Here is a 25000-nt window from a genome sequence, read left to right on the forward strand (position 1 = left end):
TTTGCCGATGTTGCGCATGCGTACAATGGCGCATTGCCGGTCTGCACACACACACACTCTCACACACACACACACACACACACACACACACACACACACACACACACATACGTAGTACAGCAGGGCGGTTTTTGCTTTGCGGCTGGTCCTTAGAACGGAACACGCCACATGACTGGGGCCCTGCTGTAGTGTGTGTGTGTGTGTGTGTGTGTGTGTGTGTGTGTGTGTGTGTGTGTGTGTGTGTGTGATATATACCTTTGCTTTAACTTGATATTTTGTTGGTTTTTCACCACAAAACTGTAGGAAATGACAGCAGTTAGTGAGTCAGAGACCTTCCCAGTAAAGGTGGAGGGTGCGACATGCTAAGTGGTTCAATGAGAGTATCCCACGCCTGCCACCATCTCTGACAATCTTTGTGGTGGAATAAGCTTGGTGGTGATTCTCTTATGACTGTATGTTAAGAAGCGTGGCTCCTTTCACCGCTGTGCACGTGGCACTTAACATTTCTCTGCCTGTTTTCAGTGGACTGCTGGGACGGGCCAGATGGAATGCGGTCATCTACCACGGACACACCCTGACCACCAAAATAAAGTTCTCAGAGGTCCTGTTCACCATCAAAGAACACGCCTTTGTCACATCTGAGTGAGTCTCGGGTTTGTTAGTCTTGCGGGTATGGGTTGGATGGTGGGAATCCATCGCGGTTGACTCCAAACATTGTCTCAAGACGATATGGTGACTCTTGTCTTGGCCACCAGTTCTCTGACCTTCCCACTGCCGAGCGGACCCATATGGAAGGGTCCTATCTGGCCCCCTCGTCCCGCTGCAGAGTGACCACCAATGGATTTAGGCCCTGACCCCAGCAGCGCTGCTTTCTAACTGTGGGTCTCTCTGGTGTAGATACCCTGTTGTCCTGTCTATCGAGGACCATTGCAGCATCGCTCAAGCAGAGGAACATGGCTCATTACTTCAAGAAGGTCTTCGGAGACATGCTCCTGACGAAGCCCGTGGACGTCACGGCCGACGGCCTCCCTTCCCCCAACCAGCTCAAGCGCAAAAATCCTAATCAAGGTAATGAGCTCTTCTCCAGCATCTCTGCATGCTCGGGGACATGTGGTCCTGCCTCAGACGTACCGGCGTTCACTCTCCTTGAGCTGGTCTCTATCTCGTTCCCTGTGCCTCAAGCCGCCTCCTCTTTCTCCCTCCCCCGCCTCCTCCCTCTCTCCCCCCCCTCCTCCCTCTCTCCGCCTCTCCACCCTCCCTCCTCCATCTCCCCCCCCTCCTCCCTCTCTCCCCCCCCTCCTCCCTCTCTCCCCCACACCTTTCCTCCCTCTCTCTCCCTCCCTCTCTCCCCCCCCTCCTCCCTCTCTCCCCCCCTCCCCCCTCTCTCCCCCCCTCCTCCCCCCCTCCTCCCTCTCTCCCCCCCTCCTCCCTCTCTCCCCCACCTTTCCTCCCCTTCCTCCCCCCCTCCTCCCTTTCTCTCCCCCCCTCCTCCCTCTCTCTCCCCCCTCTCTCTCCCCCCTCCTCCCTCTCTCTCCCCCCCTCCTCCCTCTCTCCCCCACCTTCCCTCCCCTTCCTCCCCCCCCACCTTTTTCTTTTACAATCGTGAAGTTAAAATTAAATTGGGAATTAGAAATAAAATAATATGCTTGCGGAGGGCCAGCACTCCGCCCCCTATATATTGTCCCTGCGTCCCCCCCATAAGCACGTCTGCGTCCCCTGTACGTGTCTCTGTGCCCCCTATAAGCGTGTCCGCGCCCCCTCTTCTAGCACAAGAAGTTGGCGGAGGGCAGCACCTAACGAAGAAATTCCGGCCTCGCCCGTCTACTCGGAAAACGATATCAGCAACTCCATGAAAAACGGGATCCTCTACCTGCAGGACCCCATCAATCACGTGAGCTGGGGGGGGAGCGCGGGATCTGGGGGGGAGGGGGTTGGGGGAATTGGGGAGGAGGGGGTTGGGGAGTTTGGGGATTTGGGGGGAAGGAGGGTGTTGGGGAGCAAGGGCGATTTAGGAGGAGGGGGTTGGGGAACAAGGGGGATTTGGGGAGGGGGAATTTGGGGGGAGAGTTTGGGGATTTGGGGGAGGGGGGTTGGGAGCAAGGGGGATTTGGGGTTGGGGGATTTGGGGTTGGGGAGTTGAGGACATGGGGGGGGGGATTTGGGGGGGGAAGGGGTTGGGGATTTGGGGAGTTTGGGGGGATATGAGAGAGGGAGGGGATATGAGACATGCTGCTAATGTCTGCCTCCCCCCTCTGCACAGGAGTGGTACCCTCACTTCTTCGTCCTCACCAGCAGTAAGATTTACTATTCGGAGGAGACGACGGGCGGACAGACCAACGATGAGGAGGAGGAGCAGAAAGAGGTATGGTGCGGAGCGCAGTGCATGATGGGAAAGAGGAAGCCGGTGTTAATCCCGCTGCCAACTGTCTCCTCAGTCACTTAATTACGGGGAGGGAACCGGGGGGCCACGTTTCTCCCCCCCCCCCCCCTGGTTAGGGACTTGCCGGTGAAGTAGGAAGCGGTTATATCATCGTTGTAACCAGCAGGTAGTAACACTGGTAACTTCACCAGTGAGTTTCTCGGGAAGCTGGGGGTCCCGGAGCTGGTGCGGTTCTGATCTGGAGAGCGCCCCGGTTCCGATTCTGTACAAAGAGAGCTTAGTTTGTGGGGATTTGCGGCTTTTACTGAAGTCACTTTACCAAAGACGTTACAGTGAGCTGAAGGGGTGTGTGTGTGTGTGTCTGCACGTGGAGTGGGCGTGTGGGACATGTGTGAGCGTGCATACGTGGGTGGGTGTGGTGTGGGGGCGTGTGGGGTTGTGTGGAGTGGGGTGCGCGTGAGTGGGTGTGGTGTGGAGTGTGGAACGCGTGGGTTATGAGGAGTGGCCACGCGTGGGGTTGTGTGTATTTCTCGGTTACATAAAACAGTTGCTTCCTACTAAATCCCCAAGCTGGATAAGTTTTGAGTCAAGAGATCCGATTCCATAATCCACGTTTCTTCTTAGACCGCCATTCCCCAAACACCGATCTGCCAAAACCTGCGGGGGAAAGTAAGGATTCGGGGAAACAGAAGGGTCGCAAGGAACTCCTGCCTGCCAGGCCAAATACTACTTGGGTCTCTCAACGTTCTAAGTCTGTTCCCCACATATTGAGTGTATGGGACATAGTTGGGGATCGGGGTTTGATCTCGGGCGGGCTCAGGCATCCACAGTAGAGTCGACGTCCTAAGGAGATAGGAGTGCCACCACCAGCTCGCATGCACTGACACCAGCCGGTCCAGCCTGGAGTGCGCCATCCAGCAGGGTAACCCCGGACCTCACACCTCGATGTTTGAGTAGTGTCCTTTTCACTCTGGGTTTTTTTGTTGCTCCGATACCTTTTTGGATACGTGGGATTTTAAATCTCGGAGTGCCTTCGGAAGGGCCGCGATCGGTAGGGTTTGGAAGAGATGAAGAATCCCTGGTGAAAGATTCATTAGAACCGATTTGTATTCTACCGGTTCGGCAAATGGGGCCATTTGAGCATCGGGGAAAGTCCCCTTTCAGCCTTTATTATGGGGGATAGGGGCTGTGAGGTGGGAATTTACCCCCTTCCTTTGTAGCATGCGGTAGGATAGAGCGCGGGGAGCGCAGATGCCAAAGATTTAAAAAAAAAAAAATGCAAAATAGTAAATAATAAAAATGTAAAAATATAGATCGAATCGGTGAAATCATTAAAGCAACCGGAGTCTGATCCATAGCATGAAAAGGGGCTCCGTGCCACCGTGTGCAAATGGGGAGGGGGCAGTGGTGTGGTGGTAACGGTGTAACCTGCTCACACGGCCACGTGCAAGCAGATAACCCCGAGCGGGAGCTCCTCTCACATCTCACAGGGTCTGGGAGCCAGTGATCAGATGATGGGATTCCCTCCTTGTTGGCACCAAATAGAATAGGATGACATGCACGGAAAAATACACATAGCAAATAGGAAGATCGCTTGTGAGCACATTCACATGTCTTAGGACAGGTCTGCACCCCCTGCCTTTCCCCATTATCACCTAGCATACAGTGCTTCCATTGCAGCAAGGGATTCTGGGAAGTGACATGCAAAGTTGAGCACACAGTGTCACAGTATTATATATATATATATATATATATAGATATATATATATATATATAGCGCAAATGGAAATATTACTGTATGCTCATTTGCATGTCTTAGACAGGTCTGCAACCCCGCCTTTCCCCATTATCACCCAGTACACAGCACTTCCACTGCAGCAAGGGATTATGGGAAATGACATGCAAATGAGCACACAGTGCCACCTTTTGCTTCAAAACCATAAACTTTTGAGCACAGCCAGTATAATAGTATATATATACATATATATATATATATCACAGAAATAACCAGCGCACAATATATACAATAGATCTAGAAAGTGATTATATTGTACCAACTGAAAAATGGAATAATATTCACTATGCAATGGTATATGAAGGGAGTGTTATATGCAGGGGGGATAGACTGCTCGCCCAGGAATAACCCAGCCCTAAAACACACGTGTACAACAAAAGAATGCTGAGCGCACACTCCTAAATGTACAATTAATAAGTAAACGTTTAACACAAATCAGACGGCCTATAGCCGCAATTGATATAAACCTATAAAACAGAAGTGAAACAATAAAAGTGGGTGCTGTAATCCTAAATAGGGAGAGCTTTGTGGCAACCTTAAGGGTTAATGATATCAAGAAATAAGTGCTGAGATTGAGTCCCCTTTTTTAAGCACCTGGAGGGTGTGCTGAATAAATAATAATTCCTGCGATACTGACAAACAGTTCCAATATGGACAATGTAAATGACCAAAGCCCCTAACGATGCAGCCCCACACGCTGCTGATTCGGGATCCGCGCTGTACGCGCGCCCGTCAGCCGGGAGCCCCGCGTGAAAGAGACATGTAGTTGGATCTGTTTGCGGCAGGTAATGCAAACGCAGAGTACCCGATCTGCTGAAAACAGACGGTAATGGCGCCCGCAGTGGCAGGCGGGTCCCGGGAGGCTCCGCCACTGATCAGCTGGGCAGTTGTGACAAATCGGATAAAGATGTACGTTTTGTAGGTGCAATGTACAGCTTTCCTATAGATAAAGGAAGGGCACTTCTTCTACACGTACGCTTCTTCTACACGTACGCTTCTTCTACACGTACGCTTCTTCTACACGTACGCTTCTTCTACACGTACGCTTCTTCTACACGTACGCTTCTTCTACACGTACGCTTCTTCTACACGTCGCTTCTTCTACACGTACGCTTAGAATTGGATCGTGTGTCAGAATGCCCCACTGACGTCTCAAGATGGTTCCACCGATTTTATAAGATTGGCTAAATTTTGTGGTAAAGACGGTTCTATCGCTCCAATTAGTATGTTTCGTTACAATCTATCTATATATCCGGGGGGTAAGTATTAAAAATGTATTGTACAAAGACACGCAGGGGCATTTGAAATGGGCAAAATAATAACGGCGCGCCACACGACAGTCTCACGCAGCTGTGGACATCACGTGAGCGTTTAGGCATCCTGACGTATGATACGCACCGGTCAGACCTCCAACGCGTTTCGCACACAAAACTGCTTCGTCCGATCACGCTGGCCGTTACCGATGAAACCGCAGGAAGTGAATGTATGGAAATGTGCGAGAGGACGAGGCTTTGTTAATCCCGAACGCGCGTTTTTTTCCCCGCAGCCCAGTAACCAGCGCAGAGTTGCATTCTGCCGAGAAGTGGTTCCACGGGAAGCTGGGCGCCGGGCGAGACGGGCGTCACATCGCTGAGCGCCTGCTGACGGATTACTGCATTGAGACTGGTGCCCCGGACGGGTCCTTCCTTGTGCGGGAGAGCGAGACGTTTGTGGGAGATTACACGCTGTCCTTCTGGTGAGGGGGGGGGGGTGTGTGGGGACGCTCGCGGGAGGACAAAATGGTGGTTCTTCTGTACGTGTCGCTTGGCCCTATTGCAGCAGATGCTCTTTAACCACTGCACATGGTCACAAACACACTGATACACAAACAAATGAACACACACAACACACAAATACCCCTCCGCTCCACGCCCAGACTCCGCTCTCCGCTTACACGCCCAGGCGCGCTCTGCGCCGCTTTAGTACATAGTTACATATAGTTACATAGTTACATATAGTTACATAGTAGATGAGGTTGAAAAAAGACGTACGTCAATCAAGTTCAACCTATGCTAAATTTAGACGACAGATACTTTATCCTATATCTATACTTACTTATTGATCCAGAGGCAAACACAAACCCCAGTGTCATATAATCTAATGATATCTCATAGGGGAAAAATAAATTCCTTCCTGACTACAAGAATTGGCAATCAGATTACTCCCTGAATCAACATCCTTCCCATGTTTACTTATTTGGTATATCCCTGTATACTTTCCTTTCTAAAAAGATGTCCAACCATTTTTTTAAACAAATCTATTGTATCTGCCATCACAGTCTCCATGGGTAATGAATCCCACACTGTAACTGCCCTTGACTGTAAAGAACCCTTTGTTGCTGGTGAAATTTCCTTTCCTCCAACCTTAAGGGATGGCCCGAGTCCTTTGTACTGCCCGTGGGATGAATAGTTCTTCTGAAGGCTCCATGTACTGTCCCCGCATATATTTGTATATAGTTATCATATCCCCTCTAGTAGGCGCCCCTTTTCTAATGTAAATAAATCTAATTTAGCTAGCCTCTCATCATAAGTTAAATTGTCCATCCCCTTTATTAATTTGATGGTTCTTCTCTGCACTCTCTAGTTCCATAATGTATTTTCTTAGGATTGGTGCCTCAAAATTGTATCTCCTCCATATTCAAGGTGTGGTCTTACTAATGCTTTGTAAAGGGGCATAATTATGTTTACTTCCCTTCCATCCATTGCCCGTTTAATCTACTATATATTTGTGAAAGCACTGTATGTTTGTCTGCATGGCCTGTGTCCCTAGCGGCAATCTCATTGGTCCCTTGGGCCGCCCGCCCCCCCGCACACCTCTCATTGGCCTGAGGCGGAGTAACGGGCCAAAACACACACACACACACACAGCGCTCATCGTGACCCCGCGCACCTCCTCCTCTCCCCGGGTCTCCCGGTTTCCCGCGCTTTTTCCTCCCCCCCTCTCCTCCCCCGGCGCTGCTACAGTCAGCGGGGAGCGGAGCGAGCTCCCGGGACACAGCGGGGGACTCTCACCTCCCCACGGCTCTCAGCACCCATAGGCCACTCCCTCACCCGGCGCTCTCCCTCACCCCCCTCCCCCCCCCCCCCCCACACACAGAGCATGCGGCTCTCCCCCTCACCCCGGCGCTCTCCCCTCACCCCCTCCCCCCCCCCACACACTCCCCTCACCCTCCCCTGCCCTCCCTCCCCCTGCCCTTGCCCCCTGCCCTCCCTCCCCCTGCCCTTTGCCCCCTTGCCCCCCCCTGCCCTTTGCCCCCCCACCCGCCCCCTCCCTGCCCTTTGCCCCCCCACCCGCCCCTCCCTGCCCTTTGCCACCCACCCACCCGCCCCTCCCTGCCCTTTGCCTCCCCCCCCCCACCCCTCCCTCCCTGCCCTTTGGTCCCCCCCCCACCCCTCCCTGCCCTTTGTGTCCCCCCACCCCTCCCTGCCCTTTGCCCCCGCCCCTCCCTGCCCTTTGCCCCCCCGCCCCTCCCTGCTCTTTGCCCCCTGCCCCTCCATGCCCTTTGCCCCCCTGCCCTTTGCCCTCCCCGCCCTTCCAACGCCCCTCCCCACCCCCTCCGCCCTTCCACGCCCCTCCCCCCCCCGCCCTTCCAAGCCCCCCCCACCCTTCCACACTCCCTCCCCCCCCCCCCCCCCTTCCACTCCATACCCCCCTGCCCTTCCACGCCCGGGCAACGCCGGGTATACCAGCTAGTGCAAGATAAAATCTTGTTTGCCTTTGCAGCTACTGCATGACATTGGGCACTATTGCTAAGCCTGCTGTCTACCAGCACTCCTAAATCCTTCTCAATCAAGGATTCCACCAATTTATCCCCATTTAATGTGTAAGTCGCCTGTTTATTCATGCATCCCAAATACATAACCTTACATTTATCTGTATTAAACCTCATTTGCCATTTACCTGCCCAGGTTTCCAGTCTCTCCAAGTCCTTCTGAAGAGAAATTACATCCTGCTCTGATTCTACTACTTTAGGCCCAGGACATAGTGGAATCAGCGTCGCTGAGGCGGGCTGAGCCGCGCTGAACAGATGCACAAAGCCCCTGCATCTGTAATCAGCGCGGGCTATAGTTTCTCCCTCCGCATGCGTGCTGATGCGTGCGGAGGCTGAGAAACTTCCCCGAGACAGGCAAGTTTGAAATTTGCCGCTCGGGAAAGCGGAGGAGCGGTCACGTGACTGCTCCCATCCAATGGGGCTGCAGCCGGCCCAGCATTTTAACTACAGAGCCACCAGACCAGACAGAGGCAGCACAGAGGTGTGCGTGTGGGTGTGTGTGTGCATGTGTGATGTATGTGTGTGTGATGTATGTGTGTGAATATATTTATCAAAGTTGCACAATGTTAATAAATAATTTATTCTCACATGTCTTTTTTTTAATTTTTAAAATATTATATAATATACACACACACACACACACACACACACACACACACACACACACACACACACACACACGTTCCCCAGTGACACACAGACCACTTCAAAGTGACACACACACACACACACTGACAGCTACCAAGTGACACACACACACAGTGATACCCGCCTCCCAAGCGCGCTTGCTGTCTCCTCTGCCAGGACAGCAAAAAGCTCCTGGTAGAGCGAGCGGCAGCAAGCGAGAGCGAGCGGCAGCACCTAAGCGCTTACTATGTCCCAGGCCTTACACAATTTTGTGTCATCAGCAAAGATGGAGATTTTGCTCTCGATCCCAACCTCAAGGTCATTAATTAACAAGTTTAAAAGCAGGGGTCCCAGTACCGATCCCTGAGGTACTCTACTCACGACTTTAGCCCAACCTGAAAAAGTTCCATTTATCACAACCCTCTGCTGTCTGTCCTTCAACCAGTTTTTCAATCCAGGTGCAAATATTATTACTGAGTCAAATTTGCTTTATTTTGTACACGAACCTCTTGTATGGCACTGTATCACAAGCCTTTGCAAAATCTAAGTAGACCACATCAACTGCATTAACCAGGTCTAAATTCCTACTTACCTCCTCAAAGAAACAAATAATATTAGTTTGGCAAGATCTGTCCTTAATAAATCCATGCTGACTATTACTAATAATTTTGTTTTCCATTAGATATTCCTGAATATTATCCTGTATTAAACCTTCAAGTAGTTCCCCCACTATTGAAGTCAGGCTTACAGGTCTGTAATTCCCCGGTTGTGATCTAGCTCCCTTTTTAAATATAGGCACCACATCTGCTTTATGCCAATCTTGTGGTACTGAGCTCGTGGAAATAGAGTCCTTGAATATTAAATATAATGGTTTGGTTATTACTAAGCTTAACTCCTTGAGAACTCTTGGTGTATGCCATCGGGGCCAGGTGCCTTATTTACTTTAATTTTTTCAAGCCACTTATGAACTTCTTCCTCAGTTAACCAATTGGTCATTAATATGGAGGTTGTGGCTTCCTCCTGCGGCACTACTATTGAATTGCATTCTTCCCTGGTAAACACAGAGGCAAAGAATTTGTTTAATACCTCTGCTTTTTCCTTATCTCCAATAATCTGCCTGCCCATCTCACACTGATAGGGTCCTATATTTTCTTTTCGTTATTTTTTTTGTTTGTTATTAAGGAACTTAAAGAACTTTTTAGGGTTGATCTTGCTTTCTATTGCAATCCTTTATTCATTATCCATTTTTGCTAATTTGATTGCCCTTTTGCAATTTCTGATTTTAAATAATCTAAACGCTTTCCTCTTCTTGTCCATTTCCTCCCCTACCTGTTTATTTAGCCACATTGGTTTTTACTTATTTCTTTTATACTTATTACCCAAGGGTATACACTGATAAGTGTGCTTTTCTAACAATGTTTTAAAGACTGCCCATTTATCTTCTACATTTTCCCTGCAAAAACATCATCCCAGTGTATTACTTGTAGATTAAACCTCAGTTTATTAAAATCTGCCTTTCTAAAGTTTAAGGTCATTGTTGAACCCAATAATCTGTTTTTTGATCATTTATTTCAAATGAGACCATGTTATGATCACTGTTACCCAAATGTTCAAGGACTTGAATATTTGTTATTATTACTTCTACATTGTTTGTTATTACCAAATACAGTATTGCCCCTCTCCTGGTTGGTTCCTCAATAATTTGGGTCATGTTATTGTCTTTAAGCACCCCCAAAACCTGTTTCCTTTTGTAGTAATGCTAATCTCATTGCCCCAGTCTATGTCTGGATAATTAAAATCCCCCATTATGCAAACATGACCCAGTTTTGATGCCTTCTCCACGTGCAAATGTATTTTAGCTTCCTCAATCTCACAGATATTTGGTGGTTTATAGCATATTCCCACAAACATTTTCTTTATACTTTTACCTCCACTGCTAATTTCTATCCACAAGGTCTCTACATTTTCATCATTCCCTTCATAAACATCTTCCCTTATAATAGGTTTCGATCTGGTTTAACATATAAACATACTCCTCCATCTCTTCTATATGTTCGATCTTTCCGAAAAAGAGAATAACCCTCTAAATTAACTGTCCAGTCATGAGCTTCATCCCACCATGTTTCAGTAACGTGCGCGACCCCGGACCGGCCCGTCCTGCGCGTGTGCGCGACATCGGACCGGCCCGTTCTGCGCATGCGCACCCGTGGCGGACCCCTTCTCGGTACCGCCGTATCGGCGGGGCGCCGAGAAGCGGGGCCTTCCTGTACATGTAAGCCGAGAACCCCTCAACTGGTGGAAGTTTATTGCATGTTGTAGTGTCATTTTAGATATATTTAAAGACTTGCAATTATTATATTTCCACATGTTGTAAGCACGTGGACCAAACATGTTTAGATTAACCTACAAGAGCGTCTCCGTGTGGGAAAACTGCACTTCGCTGCCTCAGCAACTAGTAATAATAATAGGGGTTTTTGTATGGCGCTGACTGTGTACATAGCACTGTACAAAAAAATGTCGACTGCCCCGTGGAGCTTACAATCTATGTTTGGTGCCTGAGACACAGGGGGAGAAGGTCAGTTGCCCAAGGTCACACGTTGCGGACACCGGGCTCCCCAGCTTCATGCTCGGTGTCGCTCGCCGGGTCGGTGCCTTTACTCACCGAGATGCTCCTTCAGCCCTAGTATGAAATTGGCAAGAACAGAGCCTTCGAGGGCCAGAGGCGGGTCCAGCGCGGGGGCGCGGGAGGCGGGTCCCGATGTAAAGACGCAGAGACCCAAACACGCTTGTGTTCTGCTGACGCTCGGCGCCCGGGAGCCGGTTCGGCGTCTCTGGGCCCGGAGGATGTTGGCTGATTTTAGCGAATCTCACGCCCCCCCCCCCCCCCCCCCCCTCCGTTCTGCTCCCCACAGGAGGAACGGGAAAGTGCAGCACTGCAGGATCCACTCCAGGCAGGAGGCGGGCAGCCCCAAATTCTTCCTGACCGACAACCTGGTGTTTGAGAGTCTCTACGCCCTCATCACCCACTACCAGCAGATGCCCCTGCGGTGTAACGAGTTTGAGATGAAGCTGACTGAGCCGGTGCCGCAAACAAACGCACACGAAAGCAAGGAGTGAGTATCACGGGAGGAGGGGGTGTAGGGAGGGGTATAACAGGGCAGTGAGGGGGCAGCAGGGTGTTGGGGTATATAGGGAGGGGTATAACAGGGTAGTGAGGGGGAAGCAGGGTGTTGGGGTGTATAGGGAGGGGTATAACAGGACAGTGAGGGGGCAGCAGGATGTTGGGGTGTATAGGGAGCGGTATAACAGGGCAGTGAAGATGCAGCAGGATGTTGGGGTTTATAGGGAGCGGTATAACAGGGCAGTGAGGGGGCAGCAGGATGTTGGGGTTTATAGGGAGGGGTATAACAGGGCAGTGAGGGGGCAGCAGGATGTTGGGGTGTATAGGGAGGGGTATAACAGGACAGTGAGGGGGCAGCAGGATGTTGGGGTGTATAGGGAGGGGTATAACAGAACAGTGAGGGGGCAGCAGGATGTTGGGGTGTATAGGGAGGGGTATAACAGGGCAGTGAGGGGGCAGCAGGATGTTGGGGTGTATAGGGAGGGGTATAACAGGACAGTGAGGGGGCAGCAGGATGTTGGGGTGTATAGGGAGGGGTATAACAGGACAGTGAGGGGGCAGCAGGATGTTGGGGTGTATAGGGAGGGGTATAACAGGGCAGTGAGGGGGCAGCAGGATGTTGGGGTGTATAGGGAGGGGTATAACAGGGCAGTGAGGGGGCAGCAGGATGTTGGGGTGTATAGGGAGGGGTATAACAGGGCAGTGAGGAGGCAGCAGGATGTTGGGGTGTATAGGGAGGGGTATAACAGGGCAGTGAGGGGGCAGCAGGATGTTGGGGTGTATAGGGAGGGGTATAACAGGGCAGTGAGGGGGCAGCAGGATGTTGGGGTGTATAGGGAGGGGTATAACAGGGCAGTGAGGAGGCAGCAGGATGTTGGGGTGTATAGGGAGGGGTATAACAGGACAGTGAGGGGGCAGCAGGGTGTTGGGGTGTATAGGGAGGGGTATAACAGGGCAGTGAGGAGGCAGCAGGGTGTTGGGGTGTATAGGGAGGGGAATAATAGGGCAGGGAGGAGGGTAGCAGGATGTTGGGGTGTATAGGGACGGGGGCAGCAGGTTATTGGGGTTTTTAGGGAGCAGTATAAGAGGGATGAGTCAGGAGGGATGTTCTATGAGATGAATCAGACTTGATAGCACTTTGCACATCACATCACTGGTCAGATCTTCTCTGGAATACGCTGTCCGGGTCTGGAGGCCCCGTCTCTAGAAGGACACGGGCAGAATATAGACAGTCCAGAGATAGACAGGTCCTCATTCAGAGAGGCCTGGAATCACGGAGCGAGAGGGGAGTACGGATGGAGACTTTCAGATATAAGTGGGGTACGGATGAGGCACCGGATGCAGGTCCCAGCTCTAGAACGTCATGCAAAGACCCTTCTTACAGATGGTACCACGCCAACCTCACGCGGACGCAGGCGGAGCACATGCTGATGCGGGTCCCCAGGGACGGGGCGTTCCTGGTGCGCAAGAGGAGCGAGCCCAATTCCTACGCCATCTCCTTCCGGTGAGACGCCAACCTCAACTACCGCCGTTTTATCTTCATTCTCTTCCTCTATATATCTTTTTATAATTATTGTACTCTCCCCCCTGTCCGTTGTTGTCCCCCCCGCGTCATTTTCTCCCCCCCTCCCCGTCGTTTTCTCCCCCCCCTCCCCGTCGTTTTCTCCCCCCCCTCCCCGTCGTTTTCTCCCCCCCTCCCCGTCGTTTTCTCCCCCCCCCTCCCCATCGTTTTCTCCCCCCCCCTCCCGTCGTTTTCTCCCCCCCTCCCGTCGTTTTCTCCCCCCCCCTCCCGTCGTTTTCTCCCCCCCTCCACGTCGTTTTCTCCCCCCCCCCCCGTCGTTTTCTCCCCCTCCCCTCCCCGTCGTTTTCTCCCCCTCCCCTCCCCGTCGTTTTCTCCCCCCCCGTCGTTTTCTCCCCCCCCGTCGTTTTCTCCCCCCCTGTCGTTTTCTCCCCCCCCGTCGTTTTCTCCCTCCCCGTCGTTTTCTCCCTCCCCGTCGTTTTCTCCCTCCCCGTCGTTTTCTCCCTCCCCATCGTTTTCTCCCCCCCGTCGTTTTCTCCCCCCCCTCCCCGTCGTTTTCTCCCCCCCCCTCCCCGTCGTTTTCTCCCCCCCCCCCCCCCCCCGTCGTTTTCTCCCCCCCCCTCCCCATCGTTTTCACCCCCCCTCCCCGTCGTTTTCACCCCCCCTCCCCGTCGTTTTCTCCCACCCTCCCCGTCGTTTTCTCCCCTGTCTCTCCCCCCTCCCCGTCTCTCCCCCCCTCCCCGTCTCTCCCCTCCCTCCCCGTCTCTCCCCCCCTCCCCGTCCCGTCTCTCCCCCTCCCCGTCCCGTCTCTCCCCTTCCCGTCTCTCTCTCCGCTCTCCCTCCCCCCCCCCCCCTGGTGCAGAGCGGAGGGGAAGATAAAGCACTGCCGAGTACAGCAGGAGGGGCAGTGCGTGGTGCTGGGCAGCTCGGAGTTTGACAGCCTGGTGGATCTGATCAGTTATTACGAGAAGCATCCTCTGTACCGCAAGATGAAGCTGCGGTACCCCATCAACGAGGAGACCCTGGAGAAGATCGGCACCGCCGTAAGTGCAGGAGTTGGGTTACCACGGGGGGGGGGGGACACCCCGGGGTCTGGCCGGAGATCTGACCGTGTCTTCCTGGTCTCTAGGAGCCGGATTACGGTGCTTTGTACGAGGGGCGCAACCCGGGATTCTACGTGGAAGCGAACCCCATGCCCACGTTTAAGGTACGGAATGGGGGGGGCTGGTACAGGTAGTCCTCTCCCCCTCGCGCGCACCCCCCCCCCCCCTTTACATGTGCGTTCCCCTCACGTTTGCGCCACCTCGCTTGTGTGTGTGCCCCCTCCCTTTTGCATGTGCGCCCCCCCTCCTGTTTGCGCACCCCCTTCCTTTTGCACGCCCACTCTCCCTTTTGCACACGTGGCCCCCCACCCTTTTCTTTCTCTTGCCCCCCTCTTGTGTGATCTCTACTCCTTCCAGTCTCTTACCCCCTCTCTCTTCCCCTCCCCCCCCCCCCCCCAGTGCTCCGTCAGAGCCCTGTTTGATTACAAGGCGCAGCGGGAGGATGAGCTCACCTTCACCAAGAACGCCGTCATCCAGAACGTGGAGAAGCAGGAAGGCGGCTGGTAAGGGAAGCCAAGGGTTGTGACTCGGGGTCATTTTCTCCCTCTCCTGCCTCTCTCCCCCCCCTCCCCCATCTCTCTCCTTTTTCTCCCCCCCCTCCTCCCCTTTTTCTCCCCCCCTCCACTCCCCCCTTTTTCTTCCCCCTTCTTCTCTTTTTCTCCCCCCCCCCCTCCTCTCCTCCCCACCTTCTCTTCCCCCCCCCTCTCAAAAGAGAGAGAGACAGACTGCCTTGTAGACGCTCCTCTCGTGGCACCGCGCTCCATATCTCACCCCAGCGTGTGGATTCTGTGTCCTGTAGGTGGCGAGGTGACTGCGGGGGCAAAAAGCAGATGTGGTTCCCTTCCAACTACGTGGAGGAGATCTTTAGCCCAGCGGAGCCTGAACCTGAACGCCAGGTGGGGCCGCCATCTTCCCAAGCTGGGGGACCCTACCAGTGTGCACCCAACTGACTCTGAATGTACCACCCTACCACATAACAATAGACACCCCCCCATGAGTTAATCTGCATGTGTTACAGTGGTTACGCTGCAGGCACGGATCCTTAACCTTACTGGGGCTGCGTGAGACTGGGGCTGCGTGAGACTGGGGCTGCGTGAGACTGGGGCTGCGTGAGACTGGGGCTGCGTGAGACTGGGGCTGCGTCAGACTGGGGCTGCGTGAGACTGGGGCTGCGTCAGACTGGGGCTGCGTGAGACTGGGGCTGCGTGAGACTGGGGCTGCGTGAGACTGGGGCTGCGTGAGACTGGGGCTGCGTCAGACTGGGGCTGCGTGAGACTGGGGCTGCGTGAGACTGGGGCTGCGTCAGACTGGGGCTGCGTCAGACTGGGGCTGCGTCAGACTGGGGCTGCGTCAGACTGGGGCTGCGTCAGACTGGGGCTGCGTCAGACTGGGGCTGCGTCAGACTGGGGCTGCGTGAGACTGGGGCTGCGTGAGACTGGGGCTGCGTGAGACTGGGGCTGCGTGAGACTGGGGCTGCGTGAGACTGGGGCTGCGTGAGACTGGGGCTGCGTCAGACTGGGGCTGCGTCAGACTGGGGCTGCGTCAGACTGGGGCTGCGTCAGACTGGGGCTGCGTCAGACTGGGGCTGCGTCAGACTGGGGCTGCGTCAGACTGGGGCTGCGTCAGACTGGGGCTGCGTCAGACTGGGGCTGCGTCAGACTGGGGCTGCGTCAGACTGGGGCTGCGTGAGACTGGGGCTGCGTGAGACTGGGGCTGCGTGAGACTGGGGCTGCGTGAGACTGGGGCTGCGTCACACTGGGGCTGCGTCACACTGGGGCTGCGTGAGACTGGGGCTGCGTGAGACTGGGGCTGCGTGAGACTGGGGCTGCGTGAGACTGGGGCTGCGTGAGACTGGGGCTGCGTGAGACTGGGGCTGCGTGAGACTGGGGCTGCGTCAGACTGGGGCTGCGTGAGACTGGGGCTGCGTCAGACTGGGGCTGCGTCAGACTGGGTGAAACTGGGGCTGCGTGAGACTGGGGCTGCGTCAGACTGGGGCTGCGTCAGACTGGGGCTGCGTCAGACTGGGGCTGCGTCAGACTGGGGCTGCGTCAGACTGGGGCTGCGTCAGACTGGGGCTGCGTCAGACTGGGGCTGCGTCAGACTGGGGCTGCGTCAGACTGGGTGAGACTGGGGCTGCGTGAGACTGGGGCTGCGTGAGACTGGGGCTGCGTGAGACTGGGGCTGCGTGAGACTGGGGCTGCGTCAGACTGGGGCTGCGTCAGACTGGGGCTGCGTCAGACTGGGGCTGCGTCACACTGGGGCTGCGTCACACTGGGGCTGCGTCACACTGGGGCTGCGTCACACTGGGGCTGCGTCACACTGGGGCTGCGTCACACTGGGGCTGCGTCAGACTGGGGCTGCGTCAGACTGGGGCTGCGTCAGACTGGGGCTGCGTCAGACTGGGGCTGCGTCAGACTGGGTGAGACTGGGGCTGCGTGAGACTGGGGCTGCGTGAGACTGGGGCTGCGTGAGACTGGGGCTGCGTCAGACTGGGGCTGCGTCAGACTGGGGCTGCGTCAGACTGGGGCTGCGTGAGACGGGCTGCGTGAGACTGGGGCTGCGTCACACTGGGGCTGCGTCACACTGGGGCTGCGTCACACTGGGGCTGCGTGAGACTGGGGCTGCGTGAGACTGGGGCTGCGTGAGACTGGGGCTGCGTCACACTGGGGCTGCGTCACACTGGGGCTGCGTGAGACTGGGGCTGCGTCAGACTGGGGCTGCGTCAGACTGGGGCTGCGTCACACTAACCCTGCTCTGTACTTCCGCAGAACCTGGATGAGAACAGCCCCCTGGGAGACCTGCTGGGGGGGGTCCTGGATGTTCCGTCATGCCAGATAGGTGTGTGTGTGTGTGTGTGTGTGTGTGTGTGTGTGTGTGTGTGTGTGTGTGTGTGTGTGTGTGTGTGTGTGTGTAGCTGGGATTAGAATTGGATGCTGTGTGTGTAAATGGAGCTGGGATTAGTATAGGATGCTGTGTGTGTGTAAGTGAAGCTGGGATTAGTATAGGATACTGTGTGTGTAAGGGGAGCTGGGATTAGTATAGGATGCTGTGTGTGTAAATGGAGCTGGGATTAGTATAGGATGCTGTGTGTGTGTAAGTGAAGCTGGGATTAGTATAGGATACTGTGTGTGTAAGGGGAGCTGGGATTAGTATAGGATGCTCTGTGTGTGTAAATGGAGCTGGGATTAGTATAGGATACTGTGTGTGTGTAAGGGGAGCTGGGATTAGTATAGGATACTGTGTGTGTGTAAGTGGAGCTGGGATTAGTATAGGATGCTCTGTGTGTGTAAGTGGAGCTGGGATTAGTATAGGATACTGTGTGTGTAAGTGGAGCTGGGATTAGTATAGGATACTCTGTGTGTGTAAATGGAGCTGGGATTAGTATAGGATGCTGTGTGTGTAAGTGGAGCTGGGATTAGTATAGGATGCTGTGTGTGTAAGGGGAGCTGGGATTAGTATAGGATGCTGTGTGTGTGTGTAAATGGAGCTGGGATTAGTATAGGATGCTGTGTGTGTAAGTGGAGCTGGGATTAGTATAGGATGCTGTGTGTGTGTAAGTGGAGCTGGGATTAGTATAGGATGCTGTGTGTGTGTAAGTGGAACTGGGATTAGTATAGGATGCTGTGTGTGTAAATGGAGCTGGGATTAGTATAGGATGCTGTGTGTGTAAGTGGAGCTGGGATTAGTATAGGATGCTGTGTGTGTGTAAGTGGAGCTGGGATTAGTATAGGATGCTGTGTGTGTAAGTGGAACTGGGATTAGTATAGGATGCTGTGTGTGTAAATGGAGCTGGGATTAGTATAGGATGCTGTGTGTGTAAGGGGAGTTGGGATTAGTATAGGATGCTGTGTGTGTGTGGAGCTGGGATTAGTATAGGATGCTGTGTGTGTAAGTGGAGCTGGGATTAGTATAGGATGCTGTGTGTGTGTGTGTGGAGCTGGGATTAGTATAGGATGCTGTGTGTGTCAGTGGAGCTGGGATTAGTATAGGATACTGTGTGTGTAACTGGAGCTGGGATTAGTATAGGATTCTGTGTGTAAGTGGAGCTGGGATTAGTATAGGATGCTGTGTGTGTAAGTGGAGCTGGGATTAGTATAGGATGCTGTGTGAGTTTGTGGAGCTGGGATTAGTATAGGATACTGTGTGTGTAACTGGAGCTGGGATTAGTATAGGATTCTGTGTGTAAGTGGAGCTGGGATTAGTATAGGATGCTGTGTGTGTAACTGGAGCTGGGACTAGTATAGGATGCTGTGTGTGTAAGTGGAGCTGGGATTAGTATAGGATGCTGTGTGTGTAAGGGGTGCTGGGATTAGTATAGGATGCTGTGTGTGTGTGTGGAGCTGGGATTAGTATAGGATGCTGTGTGTGTAAGGGGAGCTGGGATTAGTATAGGATGCTGTGTGTGTAAGTGGAGCTGGGATTAGTATAGGATGCTGTGTGTAAGTGGAGCTGGGATTAGTATAGGATGCTGTGTGTGTAAATGGAGCTGGGATTAGTATAGGATGCTGTGTGTGTAAGTGGAGCTGGGATTAGTATAGGATGCTGTGTGTGTAAGGGGAGCTGGGATTAGTATAGGATGCTGTGTGTGTAAGGGGAGCTGGGATTAGTATAGGATGCTGTGTGTGTGTGTGGAGCTGGGATTAGTATAGGATGCTGTGTGTGTGGAGCTGGGATTAGTATAGGATGCTGTGTGTGTAAAGGGAGCTGGGATTAGTATAGGATGCTGTGTGTGTAAGTGGAGCTGGGATTAGTATAGGATGCTGTGTGTGTGTAAGTGGAGCTGGGATTAGTATAGGATGCTGTGTGTGTGTGTAAATGGAACTGGGATTAGTATAGGATGCTGTGTGTGTGTGTAAGTGGAGCTGGGATTAGTATAGGATGCTGTGTGTGTAAGGGGAGCTGGGATTAGTATAGGATGCTGTGTGTGTGTGTAAATGGAGCTGGGATTAGTATAGGATGCTGTGTGTGTAAGTGGAGCTGGGATTAGTATAGGATGCTGTGTGTGTAAGTGGAGCTGGGATTAGTATAGGATGCTGTGTGTGTGTAAGTGGAACTGGGATTAGTATAGGATGCTGTGTGTGTAAATGGAGCTGGGATTAGTATAGGATGCTGTGTGTGTAAGTGGAGCTGGGATTAGTATAGGATGCTGTGTGTGTGTAAGTGGAGCTGGGATTAGTATAGGATGCTGTGTGTGTAAGTGGAACTGGGATTAGTATAGGATGCTGTGTGTGTAAATGGAGCTGGGATTAGTATAGGATGCTGTGTGTGTAAGGGGAGTTGGGATTAGTATAGGATGCTGTGTGTGTGTGGAGCTGGGATTAGTATAGGATGCTGTGTGTGTAAGTGGAGCTGGGATTAGTATAGGATGCTGTGTGTGTGTGTGTGGAGCTGGGATTAGTATAGGATGCTGTGTGTGTCAGTGGAGCTGGGATTAGTATAGGATACTGTGTGTGTAACTGGAGCTGGGATTAGTATAGGATTCTGTGTGTAAGTGGAGCTGGGATTAGTATAGGATGCTGTGTGTGTAAGTGGAGCTGGGATTAGTATAGGATGCTGTGTGAGTTTGTGGAGCTGGGATTAGTATAGGATACTGTGTGTGTAACTGGAGCTGGGATTAGTATAGGATTCTGTGTGTAAGTGGAGCTGGGATTAGTATAGGATGCTGTGTGTGTAACTGGAGCTGGGACTAGTATAGGATGCTGTGTGTGTAAGTGGAGCTGGGATTAGTATAGGATGCTGTGTGTGTAAGGGGTGCTGGGATTAGTATAGGATGCTGTGTGTGTGTGTGGAGCTGGGATTAGTATAGGATGCTGTGTGTGTAAGGGGAGCTGGGATTAGTATAGGATGCTGTGTGTGTAAGTGGAGCTGGGATTAGTATAGGATGCTGTGTGTAAGTGGAGCTGGGATTAGTATAGGATGCTGTGTGTGTAAATGGAGCTGGGATTAGTATAGGATGCTGTGTGTGTAAGTGGAGCTGGGATTAGTATAGGATGCTGTGTGTGTAAGGGGAGCTGGGATTAGTATAGGATGCTGTGTGTGTAAGGGGAGCTGGGATTAGTATAGGATGCTGTGTGTGTGTGTGGAGCTGGGATTAGTATAGGATGCTGTGTGTGTGGAGCTGGGATTAGTATAGGATGCTGTGTGTGTAAAGGGAGCTGGGATTAGTATAGGATGCTGTGTGTGTAAGTGGAGCTGGGATTAGTATAGGATGCTGTGTGTGTGTAAGTGGAGCTGGGATTAGTATAGGATGCTGTGTGTGTGTGTAAATGGAACTGGGATTAGTATAGGATGCTGTGTGTGTGTGTAAGTGGAGCTGGGATTAGTATAGGATGCTGTGTGTGTAAGTGAAGCTGGGATTAGTATAGGATACTGTGTGTGTAAGGGGAGCTGGGATTAGTATAGGATGCTGTGTGTGTAAATGGAGCTGGGATTAGTATAGGATGCTGTGTGTGTAAGGGGAGTTGGGATTAGTATAGGATGCTGTGTGTGTGTGGAGCTGGGATTAGTATAGGATGCTGTGTGTGTAAGTGGAGCTGGGATTAGTATAGGATGCTGTGTGTGTGTGTGTGGAGCTGGGATTAGTATAGGATGCTGTGTGTGTCAGTGGAGCTGGGATTAGTATAGGATGCTGTGTGTGTGTAAATGGAGCTGGGATTAGTATAGGATGCTGTGTGTGTAAATGGAGCTGGGATTAGTATAGGATGCTGTGTGTGTGTAAGTGGAGCTGGGATTAGTATAGGATGCTGTGTGTGTAAGTGGAGCTGGGATTAGTATAGGATGCTGTGTGTGTGTAAGTGGAGCTGGGATTAGTATAGGATGCTGTGTGTGTGTGTAAATGGAACTGGGATTAGTATAGGATGCTGTGTGTGTGTAAGTGGAGCTGGGATTAGTATAGGATGCTGTGTGTGTAAGTGAAGCTGGGATTAGTATAGGATACTGTGTGTGTAAGGGGAGCTGGGATTAGTATAGGATGCTGTGTGTGTAAATGGAGCTGGGATTAGTATAGGATGCTGTGTGTGTAAGGGGAGTTGGGATTAGTATAGGATGCTGTGTGTGTGTGGAGCTGGGATTAGTATAGGATGCTGTGTGTGTAAGTGGAGCTGGGATTAGTATAGGATGCTGTGTGTGTGTGTAAATGGAGCTGGGATTAGTATAGGATGCTGTGTGTGTAAATGGAGCTGGGATTAGTATAGGATGCTGTGTGTGTGTAAGTGGAGCTGGGATTAGTATAGGATGCTGTGTGTGTAAGTGGAGCTGGGATTAGTATAGGATGCTGTGTGTGTAAGTGGAGCTGGGATTAGTATAGGATGCTGTGTGTGTAAGTGGAGCTGGGACTAGTATAGGATGCTGTGTGTGTAAATGGAGCTGGGATTAGTATAGGATGCTCTGTGTGTGTAAATGGAGCTGGGATTAGTATAGGATGTTGTGTGTGTAAATGGAGCTGGGATTAGTATTGGATGCTTTGTGTGTGTAAGTGGAGCTGGGATTAGTATAGGATGCTGTGTGTTAGGGGAGCTGGGATTAGTATAGGATGCTGTGTGTGTATCTGGAGCTGGGATTAGTATAGGATGCTGTGTGTGTATCTGGAGCTGGGATTTGTATAGGATGCTGTGTGTGTAAGTGGAGCTGGGATTAGTATAGGATGCTGTGTGTGTAAGTGGAGCTGGGATTAGTATAGGATGCTGTGTGTGTGTGTGGAGCTGGGATTAGTATAGGATGCTGTGTGTGTAAGGGGAGCTGGGATTAGTATAGGATGCTCTGTGTGTGTAAATGGAGCTGGGATTAGTATAGGATGCTGTGTGTGTGTAAGTGGAGCTGGGATTAGTATAGGATGCTGTGTGTGTAAGTGGAGCTGGGATTAGTATAGGATGCTGTGTGTGTGTAACTGGAGCTGGGATTAGTATAGGATGCTGTGTGTGTGTAAGTGAAGCTGGGATTAGTATAGGATGCTCTGTGTGTGTGTGGAGCTGGGATTAGTATAGGATGCTGTGTGTGTAAGGGGAGCTGGGATTATTATAGGATGCTCTGTGTGTGTAAATGGAGCTGGGATTAGTATAGGATGCTGTGTGTGTAAGTGGAGCTGGGATTAGTATAGGATGCTGTGTGTGTAAGGGGAGCTGGGATTAGTATAGGATGCTCTGTGTGTGTAAATGGAGCTGGGATTAGTATAGGATGCTGTGTGTGTAAGTGGAGCTGGGATTAGTATAGGATGCTGTGTGTGTAAATGGAGCTGGGATTAGTATAGGATGCTGTGTGTGTAACTGGAGCTGGGATTAGTATAGGATGCTGTGTGTGTAACTGGAGCTGGGATTAGTATAGGATGCTGTGTGTGTGTAACTGGAGCTGGGATTAGTATAGGATACTGTGTGTGTGTGTGTGTAAGTGGAGCTGGGATTAGAATTGGATGCTGTGTGTGTAACTGGAGCTGGAATTAGTATAGGATGCTGTGTGTGTGTGTAACTGGAGCTGGGATTAGTATAGGATGCTGTGTGTGTGTGTAAGTGGAGCTGGGATTAGTATAGGATACTGTGTGTGTAAATGGAGCTGGGATTAGTATAGGATGCTGTGTGTGTAAATGGAGCTGGGATTAGAATAGGATGCTGTGTGTGTAAATTGAGCTGGGATTAGTATAGGATGCTGTGTGTGTGTAAGTGGAGCTGGGATTAGTATAGGATGCTGTGTGTGTGTAAGTGGAGCTGGGATTAGTATAGGATGCTCTGTGTGTGTGTGGAGCTGGGATTAGAATTGGATGCTGTGTGTGTAAGTGGAGCTGGGATTAGTATAGGATGCTGTGTGTGTGTAACTGGAGCTGGGACTAGTATAGGATGCTGTGTGTGTAAGTGGAGCTGGGATTAGTATAGGATGCTGTGTGTGTAAGGGGAGCTGGGATTAGTATAGGATGCTGTGTGTGTGTGTGTGGAGCTGGGATTAGTATAGGATGCTGTGTGTGTAAGGGGAGCTGGGATTTGTATAGGATGCTGTGTGTAAATGGAGCTGGGATTAGTATAGGATGTGTGTGTGTAAATGGAGCTGGGATTAGTATAGGATGCTGTGTGTGTAAGTGGAGCTGGGATTAGTATAGGATGCTGTGTGTGTAAGGGGAGCTGGGATTAGTATAGGATGCTGTGTGTGTAAGTGGAGCTGGGATTAGTATAGGATGCTGTGTGTGTGTAAGTGGAACTGGGATTAGTATAGGATGCTGTGTGTGTGTAAGTGGAGCTGGGATTAGTATAGGATACTGTGTGTGTAAGTGGAGCTGGGATTAGTATAGGATGCTGTGTGTGTAAGTGAAGCTGGGATTAGTATAGGATACTGTGTGTGAGGGGAGCTGGGATTAGTATTGGATGCTCTGTGTGTGTAAGGGGAGCTGGGATTAGTATAGGATGCTGTGTGTGTAAGTGGAGCTGGGATTAGTATAGGATGCTGTGTGTGTGTAAGTGGAACTGGGATTAGTATAGGATGCTGTGTGTGTGTAAGTGGAGCTGGGATTAGTATAGGATGCTGTGTGTGTAAGTGGAGCTGGGATTAGTATAGGATGCTGTGTGTGTAAGTGAAGCTGGGATTAGTATAGGATACTGTGTGTGAGGGGAGCTGGGATTAGTATTGGATGCTCTGTGTGTGTAAGTGGAGCTGGGATTAGTATAGGAAGCTGTGTGTTAGGGAAGCTGGGATTAGTATAGGATGCTGTGTGTGTATCTGGAGCTGGGATTAGTATAGGATGCTGTGTGTGTATCTGGAGCTGGGATTAGTATAGGATGCTGTGTGTGTAAGTGGAGCTGGGATTAGTATAGGATGCTGTGTGTGTAAGTGGAACTGGGATTAGTATAGGATGCTGTGTGTGTGTGTAAGTGGAGCTGGGATTAGTATAGGATGCTGTGTGTGTAATGGGAGCTGGGATTAGTATAGGATGCTGTGTGTGTAAGTGGAGCTGGGATTAGTATAGGATGCTGTGTGTGTAAGTGGAGCTGGGATTAGTATAGGATGCTGTGTGTGTAACTGGAGCTGGGATTAGTATAGGATGCTGTGTGTGTAAATGGAGCTGGGATTAGTATAGGATGCTGTGTGTGTAATTGGAGCTGGGATTAGTATAGGATGCTGTGTGTGTGTAACTGGAGCTGGGATTAGTATAGGATGCTGTGTGTGTAAGTGGAGCTGGGATTAGTATAGGATACTGTGTGTGTAAGTGGAGCTGGGATTAGTATAGGATACTGTGTGTGTAAGTGGAGCTGGGATTAGTATAGGATGCTGTGTGTGTAAATGGAGCTGGGATTAGTATAGGATGCTGGGTGTGTAAGTGGAGCTGGGATTAGTATAGGATGCTGGGTGTGTAAGTGGAGCTGGGATTAGTATAGGATGCTGTGTGTGTGTAAGTGGAGCTGGGATTAGTATAGGATGCTGTGTGTGTAAATGGAGCTGGGATTAGTATAGGATACTGTGTGTGTAAGTGGAGCTGGGATTAGTATAGGATGCTGTGTGTGTAAGTGGAGCTGGGATTAGTATAGGATGCTGTGTGTGTAAATGGAGCTGGGATTAGTATAGGATGCTGTGTGTGTAAATGGAGCTGGGATTCGTATAGGATGCTCTGTGTGTGTAAATGGAGCTGGGATTAGTATAGGATGTGTGTGTGTAAGTGGAGCTGGGATT

General features: G+C 51.6%; 1 protein-coding gene across 1 annotated transcript in view; it reads left to right on the top strand.

The window, feature by feature from the left end:
* Window positions 1-25000, top strand: part of LOC142466357 (1-phosphatidylinositol 4,5-bisphosphate phosphodiesterase gamma-1-like) — a 65914-nt gene that overhangs the window by 20427 nt on the left and 20487 nt on the right. Inside the window, 16 exon segments of the mRNA XM_075571208.1 lie at window positions 523-549; window positions 552-642; window positions 898-943; window positions 945-1052; window positions 1054-1068; window positions 1768-1794; window positions 1796-1891; window positions 2261-2367; window positions 5722-5910; window positions 11526-11726; window positions 13119-13238; window positions 14116-14296; window positions 14383-14460; window positions 14756-14859; window positions 15156-15252; window positions 17125-17194. Of these exon segments, the coding sequence (XP_075427323.1) occupies window positions 523-549; window positions 552-642; window positions 898-943; window positions 945-1052; window positions 1054-1068; window positions 1768-1794; window positions 1796-1891; window positions 2261-2367; window positions 5722-5910; window positions 11526-11726; window positions 13119-13238; window positions 14116-14296; window positions 14383-14460; window positions 14756-14859; window positions 15156-15252; window positions 17125-17194 (1557 nt within the window).

This window comes from Ascaphus truei, chromosome 15 (genome assembly GCF_040206685.1).
Source record: "Ascaphus truei isolate aAscTru1 chromosome 15, aAscTru1.hap1, whole genome shotgun sequence".
NCBI lineage: Eukaryota > Metazoa > Chordata > Amphibia > Anura > Ascaphidae > Ascaphus > Ascaphus truei.